Source organism: Neofelis nebulosa, chromosome 6 (assembly GCF_028018385.1).
Source record: "Neofelis nebulosa isolate mNeoNeb1 chromosome 6, mNeoNeb1.pri, whole genome shotgun sequence".
Lineage (NCBI taxonomy): Eukaryota > Metazoa > Chordata > Mammalia > Carnivora > Felidae > Neofelis > Neofelis nebulosa.
This window is the reverse complement of record NC_080787.1, coordinates 43,036,894-43,054,282: the sequence shown is the minus strand read 5'-3', so window position 1 is coordinate 43,054,282 and position 17,389 is coordinate 43,036,894. Positions and strand designations below refer to the sequence as shown.

Here is a 17,389-nt window from a genome sequence, read left to right as displayed (position 1 = left end):
TTGACAATATGTACAAAAGATAACAGACCTGGATCAGAGGGGATTTTTCCTTTGCAGCGGCCTGGTGGAGTCCTGTGGCTGGGTGAGGCCAGTGACAGCCGGTGGTGACAGTGCTGGCCCCCAGAGCCCGGACCAGAGGGGACCTCACACCCTAGCAGATGGCAGTATGAGGAGGGAAAGAGAGGAAGAAAAGAGGAGAAAGCCTGACCTGGTACGAAGCTAACCACACCAAAAGACAGGCCCTTATTCTTTCTGCCCCAGACCTGTCTTAACAGTTTCACTGACAAGAAAGTTGTGTGCTTGCTCAGATCAAAGTAAGGGCAGGCTCATTTCTTTAAATGACTGCTCAGGGTGCCTCACACACATGTTTTAAGACCATTCTCATGATGGGGCACCTGGGTGGCTCAGTAGGTTAAGCGTCCGACTTCAGCTCAGGTCATGATCTCACGGTTCGTGAGTTCGAGGCTTGAACTCACAGAGTCAGGCTCTGTGCTGACAGCTCAGACCCTGGAGCCTGCTTCCGATTCTGTGTCTCCTTCTCTCTCTGTCCCTTCTCCGCTCGTGCTCTTGTCTCTCTCAAAAATAAATAAAACCTTAAACAAAATAAAAACAAACCGTTATCATGGTCAAGATGGAAAAAAAATGGAAAAATTCTATAATTAAGAAAAACCCCTCAAAGAACTTGCGTTTTCCTCTATTGTACGATATTGTAAAACTTGGATAAATATCACATTTGAATCAATGGTGCTAGAGTTTCATATCTGTCCCAAGTTTGTGTCAAACTGGAAAGTTAGAAGGGCTTTCAAATATATGATATCCTTTGTCACCAAACCCAGCAGACCTTTTTCAGTGTCTGGAATCCTTGCCTCCTCCTTCTACCTAAAAGATAACAAGAGCCACCCACCAGACTCCCACCATGCAGGGTCTTACCTGCAAGTCCTGTACCTGGCCCTGGAGGACACAGAATTAAAGCTGAGCTTTTGGAAGTATGGGAGGATTGATCAGCCTGACCGTGTGTGTGTGTGTGTGTGTGTGTGTGTGTGTGTGTGTGTTTGGGGGGCTGGGAGTGGTGGGAGGGTTTGGGAAACAAGAAACTCAGACCTGCTCAACTCAGACATTTGGCCCTGAACATTCTTCTGGACTGCTAGAAACCTCTGTAGGGACCCCAGACCAGAGGGGCCCCAGGCAGGAAAACCCAGGAAAAAGCACCCAGGGAAAGGCTTTAGAAGTTTACCAGAGCTATTGACCTCATGGACTTGATGGGACAGAAGGTGCAATTTTCTTGTTTTATAGCCAGGGAAACTGAGTCCCTGTATAGAGACAGGGCCTAAGGGTGCGGTGACGAGAGAATCACAGAGCAGGGGGCTAAGACTCTCCAGGAGTCTCCTGGCTCAAGCCTTTTTTATTTTTGCCATTTGTCTGATAACAGCAAGCACATACAATGTAGTATTTGGCATCTTGACAGGCCGTGCACCTGCAGGGTATTCCATACTGGGTCTTGAGTACGTCTGGCACCAGACAAAACATTCTTATCCCAGGCCTGGTGCCCGTATGATGTCCTTCTGGAGAGAACGAGCAGTCCGGCGGCCTTCTGTCCTGGGAATGAAAGTGCTTTCAGTTCCTTGCTGCTCCGTCCCTTCTCTTCAGGACATTCTTATGGTGCCTCTGGCTTCTTGTTCTCCAACATCTCCTTTTTGTTTGTATACAATGACTGTAGGAGGACATTGTATAACCTGAGCTGTCAGTTGGTCCGTTGACAGGCTCGTTGTCCCCGGCACCAGACTGCACATGCACGGATAAATACATTGCCTATTAATACAAACAGACTAGCAATAGAGACTAAAAATCTTAATATGCTCTACAGGGTTTAATTTTCTCAATCCATCTGATATACTTTCTAAGATCCAAGAATTGGATAACATGTCCAGATTTGTTTTGAAAGTCTCATATATCTCTGCTTGCAGATGTTGAGTGTCCCTGGACACATTAGATTGCCTGAGCAAGTGCCTCGTAACATCATTCCATGGAAATTCAGTGTTATTAAGTGGTAATGGGGTTACACATATTGATGTAATGTCCCAATCACATTTTAATGATTTTTGTGTCTGTAGGCTCACTAATTGATCCCCCAGCAATATCACAGCCTGTTGTAGGCCTGCAATCTCACTGGACAGTCTACTGTCAATATCCCGCTGTGTCTTCCAAAATCGGCGTGATTTCTCATGCCATTGTTGTGCAATCGTAACTGTCTGCACAGATTGGTGCAACGAGACAGCCTCAGTAGCTGTGGCGGCAGTCACAGCAATAATGTTTATAATAGCTGCAACAAGCATTCCAGCAAACCATCGGGACCGATGAAGAGCCGTAGAGCGTGGTCCATCAGATGCATTTCTGGAGAATGTTGCCGTGGTCGAGACATGGGAACCGGCAGCCACAGGCCAGTTTGTACTGTAAGTAAATATAAGCTTTCGGATGACATATTGAAGGGTATAGAATTGTTAAGACAGGTGTATAATGAGCAATTAATATAAGTTATAAGGGACTCAGAATCATTCCAAACTATCTGTCCTGTCAGTAGGGCGAATGGCAAATGGACACAAGCCTGTATGTACTGGGTACTATGGACCATGAAGGGCAAAGTAGAAATATTGCTGGAGCTGTTGTTATAATCTGTGTCCTTCCAAGGATGTAAAGGGTGGAGGGCAGCAGTTAATTTCCATATATGCTTTTGTAACGGTCCTTGTTGTAAATGAGGACCGGGCACAGAAAATCCCCCACCGTGCCAAACGATTGAGTCATTGGCAGTGGTGCTGACAGTATGATTATGAATACACCATCGTAGATTTTGTAACGAATTTTTAAGGCGAGCTGAGCCCATAGGGCTCCAATCAATGACTGGGATCCCATCCATCCCATTCTGACAATGTATGAGTAGCACAAGACGGAAGCATTGGAGGAGTGTCATTAATTGTAAGATTGGAGCCAATGAGAGAATGGGCTGATAGCAAGAAAATATGTTTGTGGTGGGTCCCATTTTTAATAGTAGATAGCCATACTTGAGGCTTACTTTTGAGGCAGTGTTTCCCATGACCAAAACATATAGGAGGACCTTCAATCCCTATAGGAAAATTATCCATAACAGTACCTTCTTCGTTTGGCCTATGTGGTCCTCTGCTGTCAAATGGCCCAGATGTCCATTCAATGTCATTTGTATATATTGGCATGGAGGAGTCATACCAATTTACACCCTGACTGAGAGGTGGATGAGGGATATAAGCCCAGTAAGCATAGTTAGCAGCACTTACCGTAGTAGTGATGGCCGCGAGTGATGACTTGCGGGCTGCGAGTCTGCATCAATATTTTTTCAGAATCATGCGTCAGCCTCTTAACTTGTCCCCAAGTAGGAGGTTGAGCAGTCCTAGTGCACCTTGGGAGAGGGCGTGGTGCATTGGGCACATCCAATTCTGGATGGACATTCTGCGAAACTCTTCGACTGGTGGGGTCATGTCGAACTGAGGTTGCTTGGATTGGCTCATACCTGGGTTTCAAGCCATGACTGGGTAACCACTGGTAGCCTTGATTTGTAGAGACATAAGCACACCCTCTGCCCCACACAACAACCTGTCCCTTTTCTCAATGTCCCTTCTCATCTTTCCAATATACCGGCTGATGAACAAGGGTGACATTTTGCCTGTGGCAGTGTACTTCAGCAGCAGAACATGTATGGGGTCCTCGTATGTCCAAGAAATTTAAAGTATATAAGGCACGATGTAATTGTTCCTGTGGTGTAGGTCTAAGCCCTTCTTCTTCTCCCCCTTTTTGTTTAATTAACACGTTTCTAAGCACCTGATGAGTCAGTTCTATGATCCCTTGACCTTGAAAGTTATAGGGCCAACTAATCTTTGACAAAGCAGGAAAGAACATCCAATGGAAAAAAGACAGTCTCTTTAACAAATGGTGCTGGGAGAACTGGACAGCAACATGCAGAAGGTTGAAACCAGACCACTTTCTCACACCATTCACAAAAATAAATTCAAAATGGATAAAGGACCTGAATGTGAGACAGGAAACCATCAAAACCCTAGAGGAGAAAGCAGGAAAAGACCTCTCTGACCTCAGCCGTAGCAATCTCTTACTTGACACATCCCCAAAGGCAAGGGAATTAAAAGCAAAAATGAATTACTGGGACCTTATGAAGATAAAAAGCTTCTGCACAGCCAAGGAAACAACCAACAAAACTAAAAGACAACCAACGGAATGGGCAAAGATATTTGCAAATGCCATATCGGACAAAGGGCTAGTATCCAAAATCTATAAAGAGCTCACCAAACTCCACACCCGAAAAACAAATAACCCAGTGAAGAAATGGGCAGAAAACATGAATAGACACTTCTCTAAAGAAGACATCCGGATGGCCAACAGGCACATGAAAAGATGTTCAACGTCGCTCCTTATCAGGGAAATACAAATCAAAACCACACTCAGATATCACCTCACGCCAGTCAGAGTGGCCAAAATGAACAAATCAGGAGACTATGGATGCTGTAGAGGATGTGGAGAAATGGGAACCCTCTTGCACTGTTGGTGGGAATGCAAATTGGTGCAGCCGCTCTGGAAAGCAGTGTGGAGGTTCCTCAGAAAATTAAAAATAGACCTACCCTATGACCCAGCAATAGCACCGCTAGGAATTTACCCAAGGGATACAGGAGTACTGATGCATAGGGACACTTGTACCCCAATGTTTATAGCAGCACTCTCAACAATAGACAAATTATGGAAAGAGCCTAAATGTCCATCAACTGATGAATGGATAAAGAAATTGTGGTTTATATACACAATGGAATACTACGTGGCAATGAGAAAGAATGAAATATGGCCTTTTGTAGCAACGTGGATGGAACTGGAGAGTGTGATGCTAAGTGAAATAAGCCATACAGAGAAAGACAGATACCATATGGTTTCACTCTTATGTGGATCCTGAGAAACGTAACAGAAACCCATGGGGGAGGGGAAGGAAAAAAAAAAAAAAGAGGTTAGAGTGGGAGAGAGCCAAAGCATAAGAGACTGTTAAAAACTGAGAACAAACTGAGGGTTGATGGGGGGTGGGAGGGAGGGGAGGGTGGGTGATGGGTATTGAGGAGGGCACCTTTTGGGATGAGCACTGGGTGTTGTATGGAAACCAATTTGACAATATATTTCATATATTGAAAAAAAATAAAAAGAAAATCCAGGAAAAAAAAAGAAGGTTATAGGGATTGCCAGTAAGATGAGTAATTTGTTGGGCTGCAAAGAAGCGGGGTACCTTATGAGATATATACACAGGGCCATTATCAGTTTTAATGCGTTGTGGGATACCTAGAATTGCAAAGGTTTTAAGGAAATGAGCAATAACGTGTATAACCTTTTCTCTGGTACCTGTTGTGGCCCACATATATCTGGAGAAGGTATCCACAGTAACATGCACTTAAGAGAGCTTACCAAATGCAGGAATATGGGTAACATCAGATTGCCAAAGTTCATTTGCCTGTAGTCCACAAGGATTCAGTCTGGAGGTATATGGAGCCACAGTGAGGGGCTCGCAAGAAGGACAGGCACTAACGATGTCTTTTGACTGAGCATGTGTTACAGCGTGTCTATGGGCAAGTCCTCGAGCATTAGTATGGTGAAGCATACGCTCCTGTTGTGTCATCTGTAAGGTGCCTTGTAATAAGTCATCCGCAATGGAATTTTCAAAGGCTAATGGGCCAGGAAGGTTAGAATGACTGGAAATATAAGTGATACATAAAGGGTGTTGCCTATGTCATATTAATTCTTGTAAATGCAAAAACAGATGATGTGATTCATTTTGTGGAATAGCATGTGCAGTTTCAATATTTAGGACTGTGAGCCACACATATTGTGAATCTGTCACAACATTGAGGGAGGCAGGTATAAGATGCAACGATTCTATAACAGCTGCTAATTCAGCCTTTTGGGTAGATGTATAGGGTGTCTGCCAGGCCTTAGAGATAGGACTGTGTATAGAAGCTCTACCATGACCATTTCCATCTGTAAAATATGTGTCAGCATCTGCTAAAGGCCGGTCTCGAATTATCTTTGGCCAAATCCACGATGTAACCTTGAGAAATGACAAAATTTTGTCCCTTGGATAGTGACTGTCTAATTTCCCTATGTAATCAGATAAAGCTATTTGCCATTGTATATTAGTTTGGTAAGCCATATCAATTTGTTGATACGATAAGGGAATAACTATAGAGGAGGGATCACCACCATTAATCACACGTAATTGGGATTGGCCTCTCCAAATTATATTCCCAATTTTATCCAGCTATATGGTAAGAATTTTAGTGTCCTTATTTGGTAAAAACCGCCATTCGATGATTCCCCCATCCTGCCATAAGACTGCAGTTGGAGAATGTGGAGCAAGAAAAATCAATAATTGAAGAGGAACATTAAGTCGAATACGAGTGAGCTGTATATGATTTTCAATCCATTATAATTCAGCTTCTGCCTCTGTGAGGCCTCTAGGGCTGTTAAGGTTGGGATCACTGGCTAATGTTAGGAAAAGATGATAAGGTATAAGTCGAGATTCCCATAGCAGGTCGCAACCAATTTGTATTTCCTAGTAACGTCTGGAAAGCATTTAAAGTTTTCAAAGTATCTCGGCAAATCTGTACTTTTTGGGGAATGGTGGTTGCCTTATGAATTTTTGCACCAAGATAAAGGAAGGGATCTTGGGGTTGCACCTTTTCCTCTGCTATTATTAGGCCATATTTGGGTAACAATAATCTAGCAGCCTGATAAAGATCTACCTGTGTAGGCATTTCTGCGGCAAAAAGAATATCATCCATGTAATGGATAATCAACACCTGTGGAAACCAAATGTGTAATTGTGAAAGCGGCGGATTAACAAGATCCTGACACATAGTAGGGCTATTAAGCATACCTTGTGGAAGTACTTTCCATTGATGGCGTTTCACAGGAGCCATATGATTGTATGAAGGTATAGAAAAAGCAAATTTTTCCTATCATCTGGCTGTGGTAGAACTGTGAAAAAACAATCTTCTAAATCTACTATAATTAATGACCAGTTCTGAGGAATCATAGTAGGAGATGGGAGCCCAGGTTGCAAAGATCCCATAGGTTGTATGATCTCGTTTACCTTCCTTAAGGCAGTCAACATTCTCCATTTCCCAGATTTTTTCTTTATCACAAACACAGGAGAATTCTGTGGACTGGTCGACATTTCTCTATGGCCTGCATCCAATTGTTCTTGCACTAATTGCTCTAAAGCCTCTAATTTCTCTTTCGGAAAAGGCCACTGTACCACCCACATGGGGGTGGTTGTTAACCATTTTAATGGTGAGACATAATGTAGTTCAGGAACAATGGCCTTTACTCTAAATTTGAATTCTGTACAGGATATCCCAGCCCTATATAAGGAGACTGCATTTCGGCAATAATTGGCTCCATATGCCCATTTTCTTGTTGTCCAAGCCCTTTTAATGGATTATAATTCATTTTGGACATAATATTAGTTGCAGCAGAAGAAACATAAGGTGTAGTAATATATGCTCCCCATTGACTTAATAGGTCTCTTCCCCACAGATTAGAAGCTATTTCAGTAACATAAGGCTGGATAGTAGCAGCCTGGCCTTCAGGCCCTTTACATAGAAAAATTTCAACACTGTTGGATATCAATAGCTTTTCCTATACCCGTAAAGACTGTGGATACAGGTTGAAGTTGCCAATTCTTAGGCCAAAACTCAAACATCAGCTCCTGAATCTAGCAGGCCAGTAAGTGATTTTCCGTTAATTTGTAAGCTCATCTCAGGCCTTCTGTCCTTTAGAAATGTTTGCCAAGATACCTGTTTGCCGGGAGATCCAAACCCTCCCTGCTGTTCTATGGGCATGGAATTTAAAGCAATGTAAGGCAAAAACAATAGTTGAGTAATGCGATCTCCTGCCATGACACAATAAGGAACAGAAGTACTAATCATTACTAAAATTTCATCCTTAAAACCAGCATCTATAATTCCTAAGTGGACATGAACTCCCTTGGACGTAAGACTACTTTGTCCAATAAGAAGGCCAAGGAACCCTGAAGGAAGAGGGCCATAAATCCCAGTTTTAACCTTGTAAGTTCCCATGGAAGGTTCAAGGACCAGAGAATCTGGGGCTGGGATATCTAATGCAGCGCTCCCTCCTGTGGCCTGGAGGAGGTCATGGATTTGCCTGATAAGTCCCGATGCTCACAGGATAACAATGTGGAATCTGATTCCCCACATTGTTTACATTTGGGCCCTGGGTGGGGGTGGGGGGGCGTTATCCTGTTTCCCGACCCAGACTGGCTGGGGACCTCCATTCTTATGGAATTTAGATCTACATTGATTTGCAAAATGATAGCCTTTATTGCAGGGGCAGGGGGCTTGGGGAGGGGGCGCATAACCCAGGAGGTTTAGTATTTTGTTCTGGTGGCCAAGGTGGATCACTGGAATTGTTAAGACTAGGCTGTTGACAATCCCTTTTGTAATGTCCCAATTTGCCACAGCGAAAACACTTGGACTGTTTGTAAGGTCCAGTGCCTTGAATAGCCGCTGCCAGTAGCCCCATTTTATAGACCTCTGAGCTGGTATCTTGACAGGCCTTTAAATCATCAGTTAAATCACCTCCTTGAGCCTTCACTGGGTGTAAAGCTTGTTGGCATTCCTTATTAGCATTATCAAAAGCCAGCAGCTGTTAAGAGATCAGGTAAACCCGCCTGATAACATCCTTTAGTCCAGGGATGAAATCTACATAGGGCTCCTTAGGACTCAGTTTAACTTGAACAAAAAAAGGATGTAGCTTGTCCTAGGGTAGCTATTTTCTCCCAGGCACCAAGGAAGCACAATCTAACTTGTATCACAGCTTGATCATCGTACTGAAGCTGAACCTGTATGCCAAAACCATTGTCCAGCCTGGTAAGTTGTTCCCGGGTAATGGGCACAGGAGCATTGATGGTGGCATCACCCCGGGCCTGTGTCTGTGCTTCTTCATCCCACCAAGTTCTAAATTGCAAAAATTCAGAAGCACGTAGGACAGTGCAACCTAGGACCTCCCAGTCCCGTGGAAAGAGTCGCTTTGAATTCGCTAAACCAGACACCAATCCCAACGTATAAGGGGAATTAACACCAAATTGTGTGCAAGCCTGTTTTAAATCCTAGATTACCTTAAAACTTAAAGGAACCTGATCAAATTGTTGCCCTCCGTGCGGATATTGATTAGGAGGAATTTGGGTAATGTTAACGGGATAAACTGCAGGCATACTAGCCATTAATTCAGTGTCCCCCGCAGCCTTAGCTTGTTGAAGCATCTGCATCATGGGGGAAACAGAAACTGTGATGCTCCAAGCAGAGGTATCAACAAATGGGTTTTCTGAATAAGCAGAACATTTAGTTTCCTCAAAAGGATTGACCTGCTCAGGACCGTGGGGCAGTGCGGGAGGCAGGGGTGCGGAAGCTTGAGCTGCAGCTATCTCTGGGCCATTAACCCGGGACCCCCGAAAGTTTCTGTCCCTCTGGTGGTGGGCCTAGGGGCTGGGCTCCCAGTCCTCATTATCCACAAGCTCATGATCACTTTCAGCCAGTGAGGGGTTGCGAGGACCAACGCCCCCATCTTCCTCCGATTCTGACTGCAAGGGCTGTAAAGTCAGGGAAATTAAATTACATAAAGACCATACGGGAAGAGAGAGAGGGATGGCTTCTCCTTGTTGATAAGTGCAGTGCAAAGCACAGAAAACCAAATTCCATTGTTTCTGATTCAGAGCATTTTTGCCAGAGGGCGTAAACCAATAACAATGATTCTTTACCAAATAAAACAAATCCTCAAACGCAGAACGGTTCATTCTTACCCTTGAGCTCTTTAATAAAGTCTGCAAGAGCTGAATATATGAGTCCTAACTAGGTGAGGTAGAATTCCCCATATTTACCCTGCAGAAATCCTGAAGGATGAGCTTCCCCGCTCCAAAGTTCCCTTCGGTTCCCGTGGCACTTCTTCAGCCGTGTGGCAAACGGCCACCTTCAGGTCCCTGTTCTGGAGCCAGCTGTAGAGAGACAGGGCCTGAAGGTGTGGTGAGGTGAGAATTGCAAAGCAGGGGGCTAAGACTCTTCCAGGAGCCAAAGCCTGGGTCCCCTGGCTCAAGCCTCTTTTTATTTTTTGCAAATTGTTTGATAACAGCAAGCACATACAACATAGTATTTGGCATCTTGACAGGCCGTGCACCTGCAGGGTATTCCATACTGGGTCATGAGTACATCTGGCACCAGACAAAACATTCTTATCCCAGGCCTGGTGCCCGTATGATGTCCTTCTGGAGAGAACGAGCAGTCCGGCGGCCTTCTGTCCTGGGAATGAAAGTGCTTTCAGTTCCTTGCTGCTCCGTCCCTTCCCTTCAGGACATTCTTATGGTGCCTCCGGCTTCTTGTTCTCGACAAGTCCCTGTGTCCCTGCAGCCATGCTGGGAGGGAGGACTAGGCAAGCGGAGTTGCCTTTCCTTACCTCTCCTGGGACTATTGTGGTTCTCCCAGTTTCTTCTCATGTCCTGAATCTTGGGTTTGGAGGAAGAAGGCAGGTTCTCCCTAGATGGTCAACAGAGTGGGATTCCAGAGGTAACCGGGGCCACCCAAGGCTATTTCCTCTACCAGGGCCACCGACAGCGCCATTCACTGACAGCGAACCCTAGTCCCACACTTCCTGGCCACCTCCCAGAGCCCAGTTCCCACACAGCCCTGTGGCCCAGGCTCCTCCCGGGAGAGAGACAGCTGCACCTCTGAAGAGGTGACCTTTCCGGAATTGGGGGCCAGAGATTGATTTGGGGTCCTGTCTCTGCTGTTTTCATCCCTGGGGATCCCACTGCGCTTCGTCCAGGCCAGGTCTGAAGGCCCAGATGCTGTGCACTGTCTGCACCCTCCGGGAATCTAAGACCCCCGACTCAGACACTGGTGCGGAGCCCCCAGCTCAGAGAAATGGTGACGCCACCCTCCAAGTGCCCCCTGTCTGCTGCGAAGGGGGGATCTCCTTGTCTCACAGCAAAGAACAGGTTAGAAGGGCTGAGCGCCACGGGGAAGGCAGTGTAAGAGGAAGGTGACCTTGGAACAGTGCAGGGAGGGGGGAAAGGGAAGACTCTAGAATGTCATATGTGGTAATGGCGCTCTCCAGCCAGCAGGGGGCAGGGCAGCCCGTCCGTCTCCGCCAAGCTCTCCCCTGACTTCGGTGGCGCTGCAGGATAGCCCAACTCCTAATGTGCTCCCTGTCTGGGGCGGGGGGGGGGAGTGAGGGGAGGAGGGGGGGAAGTGAGGGGGGCCAGGGTAGGTGGCACTGGCTGCAGAAGGAGCTCTGCGATGCCAATTCACCAGGGAACCTTAAGGAAATCACCAAGATTCCTCGGGACTCAATTTCCCTATGGTGAAATGGGGTGGCGACTGCTTCCCAAGGATTTTGTGGAAATTAAATTAGATCCCTGGTTCCCAGACTTGTCTACACACTGAGGTCACGCGAGCAGCCTCATCGACACTGATGCCTGGGCGCACCCCCACTGGGCTAGGTTCTTTGGTCTGGTGGCGGCTTGGACCTTGACAGTTTTTTCAGGAGCCCCTGGTGATTCTAAGGTGCAGACAAGTTTGGGAACTCCAGAGTTAAATACTCTCGTGACCAGGCTTTGGAAACTCGACGTCGCAAATCTTTTTTTGCTCTTTTTCCTCAAATCCCTTTTCCCCTTGCTTTGATTCCATAAAACTGAAATCCCATCCCCTCTCTCCTTGTACCTGCTGGGTAACGCCTCAGAATGGAAAACGCAGATTTCCCTCACGATCTGGACTCCCACTACTCAGACATTCCCTCCTAGCACCTGTGCAAAGTTTGTCCAAAGGGTACTGATTAAAAACTCGGATCTGACAAGCCTCCTGCACCAAGGGAGACAGTCAGGGTGCTGTGAGTCCAGGAGGGAGTCGGGGGTCCGCCGCCTGGTGTCTCGACTGTTGCCCCCCTGGGATCACGGTCAGAGGTGGATGGTTCAGGTGCCTGGGGGCGCACCCAGCCCAGGTCCAACTTATATAAAATCTTAGTAGCTCTAGCTGATTGCTTCACGCTTATTTCCACCACAGCAGTCACTGTTTATGACAGTGTAGAAGGGAAATGTGCTTTGTATCCAATATCATGTGGAGTCCGGTGATCTTCCTACAAACCTGCTCACCAAAGAGACCACTAAACGCGACATCATGTGGGATTTGGCATTTGGGCGTTTAATACGGTGCCATAGTTGTTGGAGCTGACCTTTAGGGTGTGTGAGAAGGGTGCGTGATAGTTGGGGGAGTTGCCTTGGGGTTGGACTGCCTGGGGAGCTCTTCCTATGGCTCCTATTTGTCACGATGGATCTCAGGGGCTGTGAAGAGTCTACCTGTAGGTGTGCCTGGGTCGTTTCAACCATGCCCTGCAGGCCAGGCAGGGCCTCTCTGCTCTCCCTGGAGACCACAGGTACTTAAGGGCTGGTTCGGCCTCTAATAGTCCCTACCTGCCTTCGGCCAGTTCTTCCCTGGCTTGTGGGAGGTGGGTGGATAAAGTCAGGTGTTTCAAAGGATGAAGGGAAAGGAACAGAGATTGTAAGAAGTGGGATGGTCTCTTATTTACCTAGCTTCTCCTGTAAGTGCTAGGTGGGGTGTGGGGTGTGGGGTGGGCAGGGGGAGCCAGCAACAGCCACAGTGTCTGGGCCATCCGGCTGAGCTGAGCGAGGCTGAAGCAGGGATCCCCCCTCCCTCAGCGGCTGGAGGTTCCCCCATGAGGCCCCCACCTTCCCACTGCCCACAGAACCCACCCTGCAGGCCTCATACTTACCCAATCAAGACCTTTCCTTTCTCAATCTTGTATTCAATGTGCTGGGACATCTGGGCACGGTCAGACCTGGCTCCTGGGTCTCTCCATCCCGTAGCCACCATGCACACACCTTCTTCCATACACCCTAGCACAGGGAGAGGGTGATATGACCTGGGAGGCCCTACACCTGCGGCTGGTCCTGCTGCTGCTGGCCTCAGGTAAGGGACAGGGGGAGGAGGTGGCTCCAGGGGGACAGGGTGAGGGAGGGAGGGAGGGAGGGAAGCAGGAAGGGAGGTTGGTGAGGAGAGGTGTGCAGTGGACTGTGGGATGGCGGGACAGGGTGGCAGTGTGGTGCTGGGGCTGGAGGGCCATCTGGGCTCTTGCTCTGAGTGTGGCTGTGTCCCATTCCCTAGCCTCACCTGAGGACTTGTTTCCTAGTCTCCTGGGTGCAGAGCCAGAAGGATGAGACCAGGTACTCTGTGAAATGCCCATCCGCCCCCCTGCTAGGTGAGCGTCAGAACAAAACCTGGTCGAAACCCGGTTATTGCTTGAAGTTAGTCACCAGCACCAGTCCCCAGGTAATGGCCCAAAGCCCTCCACATTTCATCTGGGGCAACTCTGCTGCTGGCTTCTTCCATGTCATTGTAACAGAGATCACGAAGAAAAGTTCAGGAGCGTACTCGTGTGGAATAGACAGAGGTCCTATGAAAAGCATCACTATCCTCAAAAACATCAGCCTGGTGGTGACTTCAAGTGAGCTTTTTGCAGAGAGGGGAGGGGCCTGCCTGGGGTGTCTGGTGGGGGAAATGAAACCGTTCACCTCCTTCCCTCACTTCCTTCCCCAGATCCCACCAGCTCCCTGCTCCCTTCCATACTGACTACGGGCAGTTAAGTCCCTAGTCCCCATATTCAGGCCATTGCCTCCATCCTTGGGTGTCCTGTCTCAGCAGGTATAAGATAATTTGGGTCCCACTGGGCACAGAGCCCTTGTCCACACAAAGGCTCAGACCCAACCTCAGCCACCGACCCCCAGAACTGGCCACCCTGTATAGGCACGGGGTGTCTGTGTGGGGTCCTGTGGCCTAGGTCTCTCCCAGGCCAGACATGCTGGTTGCTCAGGACCTTGGTTCAGACCAGAAGTGTCTTGAGACTCTGATGGTGAAAGGGCCATGCCTTTGGGACAAGTGGCTTGTGCCTTTTCCACAGGAGGGCTCCTGACTCTCCCTGCTCTTGGGGGTTTGGGGACCCAGTATTAGGCTTCTCTCTCAGCCCAGGCCTCCCCTAGCCCCTGCTTGTCTCTTTCTACTAGCTCTGGGAAGCTCCCTAGCTTGGACCCCAGTCAGCCCTGGCCTGAGGGACCCTGGGGGCTGGATCTGGCCCCTCCCCCTCTTCCTCTCAGGCTTTGGGGGCTGACCCCTCTCCCTCTGGGGACTCTAGGCTGCTGCTGCCTTCTCTGTGGTCATGAATCACACTTACTTTTCTAGTGACAACCATTTCAACCTTCATCAATGGCTCTGAGGACTGGTAGAGCTGGGGTCCCACCTGAAGGGAGGGGGCTGGGAAGCTGGTGACTCGTACGGGCTCTGATTCAGGAGACCAGGGGGACCTAGACGTCTGAAAGGGGTCCCAAGGTCTCAGGTCTCACCCCAAGGGTGAAGGAATGACTCTAAACTTCCCCCATGATGGAGCAGAAATAGCTACATATCAGAATGCAACATTTTCCATTAGTGCTGATTCACAGGCAAGAAGAATGAGGCCTGTCCAGAGTTACTCAGCTACTTCAGGCCCAAAGCAGAACTAAGATCCAGGCCTTCTGTCTCCTGGTCCAGTGCTCCTTTGGGGCTTAGAGATTCTCCATGGGCACCTCTGGGTGCCGGTTATAGTTGTGGGCGCTTTCTCCCTCTGCTTTTCCTTCGGGACCAATGGCCTTCTCCCTGTTCATTGGAGATGTGGCATGCCCTGATAGCATCACCCAGAGAAATGAGAACTTTGATCATTGCTTATTTCCTGGCTAACCTCTCCCTGCACCCAAGCTTCCTGCGTTCTCAGGATTCTGTTCCAGGCAGTCCCTGTGGCTCACCCCAGTGAGCTGGGGGTGGTTCTGGCCCATAAACAGGCTCCAGCCCCATTCTGAGTTCAGGGGCTGCTCTCCTCAGCCTGGATCCTCCCCTCCTCCTTCTCCCTTCTCCCACAGGCTGCCTAACAGCATTTTCGTGGTGCTGTTGTGTGGACTCCTTTGTGACCAAGATCATGGCTTTGACAGCCCTCCTCCTGTTTCTGACCTACAGAGCCCAGGTGAGTGGGGCCAGTGGGGCAGGGGGAAGCTTGTCTCCTGGGAGAGAGGTGCTGTAGGACAGAAGTAGCCAGGAGTCACACAGGTGGCATTGTTATCAATTGTAACTTATATCAATTTAAATGTTTCTTTCAAATGTTTCTTTCACCTCGTCTGTCTCTGTGAACTCATTTGGTTGTTATAAGCCACCGTCTTCTCTGACATTCAAACTCATGCCCTTGGGGTCATGTCTACCCACAGCAGCTGGGTTGCCCAGTTTTGAGGCTGGTCTCAGGCATCCTCCCCTAACCACGCTGATGTACCAGACACACGCACATGCACGCGCGCGTGCGCACACACACACACACACACACACACACACACACAGGTATTCATCACCTCCATCAGAGACAAGACCTACACACCCCGAAGTCCCTTCTAAGGGTCATCCTAACCCTTGAGCCCTTAGCTCATGCTCTAGAACTCCCACCCCAGGACTTTGTATCATTCTGTCCTGAAGGGAAAAGCGTGGGCAGGGAGAAGAAGATGAGGGCCTGGTGACAAGGGGAGACTTCAGGAATGGACAGGGGATGGGGCCAGAAGCAGGACAGATGAAGGAGGCACGGAATAGACGGTGAGTGTGTTTCTGAACCCCCTTCCCTGCTTCTCAGGTCTCCGCCGGCATTGTGGGAGTAGCAGAAGTGGCTGCCCCTGGCCCCACCAAGACCCCAGGGCCCTTGAGCACTCCCCACTGAGCCTACAGTCCCCCCACCTCCTCCTGATCCTCCATGACCACTGAGACCTGGGGCCTCCAAGAAAAGTCCATTCCTGTGTTTCCGGAAGATACCTCCCAGCACCTGAATCTACCACTGTGGTGGCACCTCTCACCCCAGAGCTGAGGACCCCTCCATTGCCTTCTCCAACACCATGTCCACAAAGCAAGAACCCACCACCTGTGAGACTCTTCCTGGGCATCCAGGCTGCCCCTCTCCCACCCAGTGGACCAAACCCAACTGGTAGGCACCCTCTCCCTAACTTGTGCCTCTCCCTCCTCTCCTGGGTTACCTGTTTCTCTGCCAGCTCATGGTTCAGCTGGTCTCCCGGTCACCAATGCCCACTGCAGTCAGCTTCGGTTCCTGTTCTTCCCGATATGGGAAATAGCCTTCGTTCATACCACATACAAATGTAATATTTGCTATTTCCAAAAATGACGCAAAATTTAAAAGTATACAACCATGAATGAAAAGTGTTTCCATCCTATATGTCAGATGAAAGGGTCAATAGCTTTTGTGCCTGAACATCTTCTTTCTCTTAAATAAATAAGAATCAGGCAAATGTTTCCATTTTAAAAGGGCTAAGGCTACGAACACATCATTCATTACAGAATAAGGAACGAATGAATGATATGTATGAACATGTGTCTAAAATGGCTGATAATCAAAGAAATGAGAAATGAAGCAAGACCCCATGCTTTGCCTGTTAGTTCAAAGAAGATTAAAATAAATATAATCATATTCCAGGCTGGAGATGTGTAGGGAAAAGGGAAGGACATAATTGATAGCGTCTTCCTGGAGGGGCAGTATGGCAATGAATTAAAAGGCAGAACGAGTAATTTATTCATCCATTCCACTGTTCATGGATATTTGGGTTCTTTCGCATTTGGGGCTGTTGTGAATAAAGCTGCTATGAACAATAAAAAAAAGAGGCACCTGGTTGTGAAGAAACAGTTTTAAACACTTTTCTAAGTAATTTGACATGTGTCATGATTGCTGTTGTTTAAAAAGCAAAATAATGGTATGTCCCCTAGATGTCGGTTTTAAAAAGTATGCCAACTATACTTGAGTAAAAAAAGTAAATAAAAAAAATGAAAAGGCAAATAATTGTACAAGACTTGAAAATCCAAAGCAGTCTCACACTGTACCCCTGTGTGCCCAGGTCCCATTCCTCTGAAGGAACATCTCTTATCTGTTTATTCTGATATTTACATCTTTGCTTGTGGAAGATAAGAAACAAATCTTAAACTGTTATTTGCTGATTTTCCAGGTTTTGATATTATCTACTAATTTATTTATTTTGAGAGAGAGAGAGCATGCATTGGAAGGGGCAGAGAGAGGAGAGAGAATCCCAAGCAGGCTCTGCACGGTCAGCGCAGAGCCCAACGCGGGGCTCGACCCCATGAACGGTGAGATCATGACCTGAGCTGAAGTCGGACACTTAACCAACTGCACTATCCAGGTGCCCTTTCAGTATAATTTTTGATTATACCCCAAC

The 17,389-nt window shown here is 47.7% G+C and overlaps 1 protein-coding gene across 2 annotated transcripts; it reads left to right on the top strand.

Annotated features, from left to right (window-relative positions):
- The first annotated feature begins 13,154 nt into the window (after positions 1-13,154).
- Positions 13,155-16,967, top strand: LOC131514184 (trem-like transcript 4 protein). Of its 2 annotated transcripts, none has more exons than XR_009262972.1 (3): positions 13,155-13,353; positions 15,041-15,141; positions 15,790-16,966. XR_009262972.1 is itself a non-coding variant. In XM_058733886.1 (3 exons), exons 1-3 carry the CDS (start codon positions 13,428-13,430, stop codon positions 15,871-15,873), a joined length of 357 nt encoding a protein of 118 aa, XP_058589869.1. In that variant the 5' UTR covers positions 13,362-13,427; the 3' UTR covers positions 15,874-16,967. The 2 variants fall into 2 exon arrangements, 1 of the variants encoding a protein (XP_058589869.1); XM_058733886.1 differs by lacking the exon at positions 13,155-13,353 and adding an exon at positions 13,362-13,599 and having other exon boundaries at positions 15,790-16,967.
- Positions 16,968-17,389: the final 422 nt, after the last annotated feature.

Bases quoted from the DNA above. Each gene is read 5' to 3' on its own strand.
- LOC131514184 (XM_058733886.1), top strand. From the start codon at position 13,428: ATGGCCCAAAGCCCTCCACATTTCATCTGGGGCAACTCTGCTGCTGGC. The intron at 13,600-15,040 runs GTGAGCTTTTTG...CTTCTCCCACAG, and splicing joins CAGCCTGGTGGTGACTTCAA to GCTGCCTAACAGCATTTTCG. The intron at 15,142-15,789 runs GTGAGTGGGGCC...CCTGCTTCTCAG, and splicing joins TTCTGACCTACAGAGCCCAG to GTCTCCGCCGGCATTGTGGG.